Below are 3,078 nucleotides of genomic sequence, written 5' to 3'. Positions count from 1 at the left end.
GCCGTAGTAGCCATCAAGGAAGCAGTAGTAATCATGGCCAGCCAATCTCTCAACCATCTGATGAAAGAAAGGTAGAGGAAAATGATCTTTTCTTGTCACAACATTTAGCTTCCTGTAGTCGATGCACACTCTCCATCCCAACTAGACACAAGTTGGGACCAAGTCATTGTCTTTGTTCTTGATAACTGTAATCACTGTCTTCTTGGGCACCATATGGATGGGACTCACCCATTTGCTGTCAGAGATCGGGTATATGATTCCCGCATCCAGAAGTTTGATCACCTCAGCTCGCACTACCTCTTGCATGGTTGGATTCAACTGTCTCTGTGGCCCATGAGAGGTTTTAGTATTTTCTTCTAAGTGAATCTAGTGCATCATCATTGCTGGGCTGATTCCCTTTAAGTCTCTAATAGGCCATCCTATGGCTTCTCCATGTTTTCTCAACACATCCAGCAACTCTTGTTCTTGATTTTCATCCAGATCAGCAGCAATGATTATCGGCAGAGATTTAGTGGAATCTAGATATTCATACTTCAGGTTGTCCAATAGAGGCTTCAACTCCCGCTTGACAGTTTCAGTTGCTGATGAAGATGGATCAGTGGGTTCCCCCATATCCGTCTCTATCCCAGAAGTTGAGTTCAACAAAGCGTCAGCTTGCTCCAGTAATGTGCCCAGGTCAATGTCACCTCCAAGTACAATAAGGCATTCCCCTAAGGGGTCTTCAATATTCAGTTCATTGACAGTCTCCTCCACTATCTCCTCGATTAAGCATGTACTTTTGACCTCCTCGTGCTCAAATGGCTGCCTGCTGATATCGAAGATATTCAGCTCCAATGTCATGTTTCCAAAGGATATCTTCATGACTCAAGTCCTACAATTGATTAGGGCATTAGCCGTAGCTAAAAAGGGTTGTCCTAATATGATTCAAATTTGGAGCTCCACATTTATAACAGGTTCTGTATCTAAGACAATGAAGTCCATAGGGTTGTAGAACTTATCAACTTTGATAAGAACATCTTCAACAGTTCCCCTCGGAACCTTTATAGATCTGTTAACCAAAGGAAGTGTAATCGAAATGGGTTTCAGCTCACCCATTCCCAGCTGAACATAGACTGGATACGGCAGGATATTTACACTAGCCCCCAATTCCAACACAACTCTATTAACTCGGTTGTCACCAATCATGCAAGCAATTGTAGGACATCGAGGGTCCTTGTACTTGATAGAGATCTTGTATTGTAAAATAGAGCTGACCTACTCAGTCAGGAAATCTTTCTTGGGGACATTCATCTTCCTCTTGATGGTAACCAAATCTTTCCAAAATTTGGTGTAAGAAGGCACTTGCTGGATGACATCTAGGATTGGAATGTTGATCTGCATCTACTTGAACACTTCCGAAATGGCATCGAACTTTGAACCTTTGTTTGGAGCTATTAGTCGCTCTGGATATGGAGCTTTAGGAATATACTTCCTAGGAATATCCTTAGCACTCAAAATGACAGTGTTTGGTCCATCTTCTCCTGCAGGCTTTTCCTGGCTTTCCTCCTATTTTGCAGCCTCAGTGGCCTTTTCAGGTGTGGCCACTTGATTATCCACTTGTTTTCCTGACCTCAGAGTGGTGATGGCTTGCACACGCTTCTGACCATGAGTAGAGGTGGAGGAACTTCAAATAACGAACAGCCATTTTGGGTTAGGCACAGGTTGACTTGGGAACTTTCTTCTTTCCCTTTCCCCCACTTGATTGGCTAGCTGGCCAATTTGCCCTTCCATCTTTGACATAGCTTGATGAGTGAAGTTCTTTGAGTCCCTAAACTCATTCTTAAGTTCTTGTATGTCTCTACTATTGGCCATGGTGGCATTCTTAAGCTCTTGTACGGCCTGGTCGGTTGACTGTATGGAATGGTTAGCTGTCTGCATGATTGCTTTAAGAGTGTCTTTCAATGATAACTGTGATGCAGGATGTGGCACTTGAGTGATGGACTGATAGGCAGGTGGTCGAGGTTGGCCGGAACTGATTATGAGCTTGAGTAGAGGTACTTCCCTAGTTCAGTGGTTGATTCTGCTTCCAAGAGAAATTGGGGTGATTCCGCCACCCTGGATTGTAAGTCTCAGAAAATGGTCTATTTGTGGGTTTTCTGTAGTCATTGAAGGCATTGACTTGTTTTGTTGGGTACTCAGCATCTATTGACAGAGATGGGCAGTTTTGAGTGAAGTGCATTGGGCTGGCACATAACCCGCATACGTCAACTTGGTAAGTATCCGCTACATTCACTGGTTTGTTTAGGGTCATAGCGTCAAGCTGACGCCTAAGATCCTCGAGTTCCTCCCTTATGTCAGTATCGTTCTGCGCCTCATAGAGGCCTCCCGTCTTGGGAGCGGCAAGTTGTCTACCCCCATTATCTTGAAAATCCCATTGTTGTGTGTGTTCGGATAGTTTATCCAAAGTTTTATAGGATTCTTCCCCCGTAAGATTTAAGAATTCTCCACCATTCATAGACTCAAGTAGGTTATGCTCTGTTTGATTCAATCCCCTGTAGAAATATTGAATGATCCTCTCATTCTCAAAACCGTGGGGTGGGCACTTCGTAGTCATCTCTTTAAACTTCTCTTAGCTATCACTGAATTTCTCCTCCTCTTTATGCTTGAAATTGGTGATCTATTGACGGAGATCATTGATTTTTGAGATTGGGAAGTATTTGTCGTAGAATTTGATCTATTGCATTTCCCAAGAGGTGATGGATCTAGGCCTGTTGAAGTGTAACCAGATTTTTGCCCTATCATGTAGGGGAAAAGGAAATAGCAGAAGACGCACCGACTCCTTTGAGAAATTTTGTAATTTAATCAAGTCGCACATCTCCAAGAAAGTCCTTACATCAACATATGGACCTTTGTTCTCTGAACCTTTGAATGAAGGAAGGCAATTGATCATACTCGGCTTCAAATCGAAGTGAGTGGCATTGGTAGCCGGTAGCACTATACATTATGGCATGTTGGTAGTAGTAGGTGCAAACAGCTGCCTAAGGGACTTGGGTGGATCTCGTTCTCCCATCTTAGCAGACTTTTTCGAATCAGACTCGG

General features: G+C 43.4%; 1 protein-coding gene across 1 annotated transcript; it reads right to left on the bottom strand.

The window, feature by feature from the left end:
* Positions 1-924: 924 nt before the first annotated feature.
* LOC132178098 (uncharacterized) lies at positions 925-2,593 on the bottom strand. Its single transcript, XM_059590554.1, has 3 exons — positions 2,094-2,593; positions 1,738-2,011; positions 925-1,230 (listed from the first exon to the last, which is right to left on the bottom strand). Exons 1-3 carry the CDS (start codon positions 2,591-2,593, stop codon positions 925-927), a joined length of 1,080 nt encoding a protein of 359 aa, XP_059446537.1.
* Between the last annotated feature and the right edge of the window lie 485 nt (positions 2,594-3,078).

The sequence above is a fragment of the Corylus avellana genome, chromosome ca4 (assembly GCF_901000735.1).
Source record: "Corylus avellana chromosome ca4, CavTom2PMs-1.0".
Lineage (NCBI taxonomy): Eukaryota > Viridiplantae > Streptophyta > Magnoliopsida > Fagales > Betulaceae > Corylus > Corylus avellana.
Note: the sequence above shows the minus strand (reverse complement) of the source record. Positions and strands in the feature narration are given on the sequence as shown.